Source organism: Penaeus monodon, chromosome 21 (assembly GCF_015228065.2).
Source record: "Penaeus monodon isolate SGIC_2016 chromosome 21, NSTDA_Pmon_1, whole genome shotgun sequence".
Taxonomy (NCBI): Eukaryota; Metazoa; Arthropoda; class Malacostraca; order Decapoda; family Penaeidae; genus Penaeus; species Penaeus monodon.
Genome location: NC_051406.1, coordinates 45,916,141 through 45,916,721, shown reverse-complemented (window position 1 = coordinate 45,916,721; position 581 = coordinate 45,916,141). Strand labels below are relative to the sequence as shown.

The 581-nt window shown below is 34.6% G+C and overlaps 1 protein-coding gene across 1 annotated transcript in view; it reads left to right on the top strand.

Moving 5' to 3' along the window:
- Positions 1-581, top strand: part of LOC119586539 (transmembrane GTPase Marf-like) — a gene marked incomplete in the record, with an annotated part of 29,803 nt that overhangs the window by 12,860 nt on the left and 16,362 nt on the right. Inside the window, 1 exon segment of the mRNA XM_037935295.1 lies at positions 440-460. Coding sequence (XP_037791223.1) covers positions 440-460 — 21 coding nt within the window.

Here is a 581-nt window from a genome sequence, read left to right as displayed (position 1 = left end):
CAAGCATTATATTATCTCAGAAAAAATTGAAAACATAAATAGTCGGTTGCTGTTGTGGCAGTAGATTTTCAGAGAAAAAGAATATTAGGTAAAACGAAAACTGCAATCCCCACTTGATGTCAGTGGAGGTACAAACAGTGATTATCCAATGTCTGCAAGATTTTGGGACTATTGTTGTGATCAGCTGGGGGAATTTTTCAACATGCTTCTCCATTTTTTATGATAATTTCTTTGCCATCTGTAGGGGACTGGTATCTTTAAGCCGTGTGAAAAAGCTAGGGACATACAAAGGAGAATGTAGGAAGCATAAAGGTTATCTGAGTATGATGTTTTATAGTCATTGTGAGATGGATAGTATGGAAATGTATCATTCTATGGTCATTTGTGCTTAGAACTGATTATATAACAGTACTAATTCTTGGTTTGTTGGGCATTGTAGGCTAACAATGAGCAGCATGAGGTAAGATAATTTTATTGGGCTTGTTATAGCTATTTTTTAAGCTTTACTTTCACCAACGTTGACAAGGGATACAGATTTTTTATCTTTTTTTGTTTTAATGTTATGCCAGCATAATTGAAGC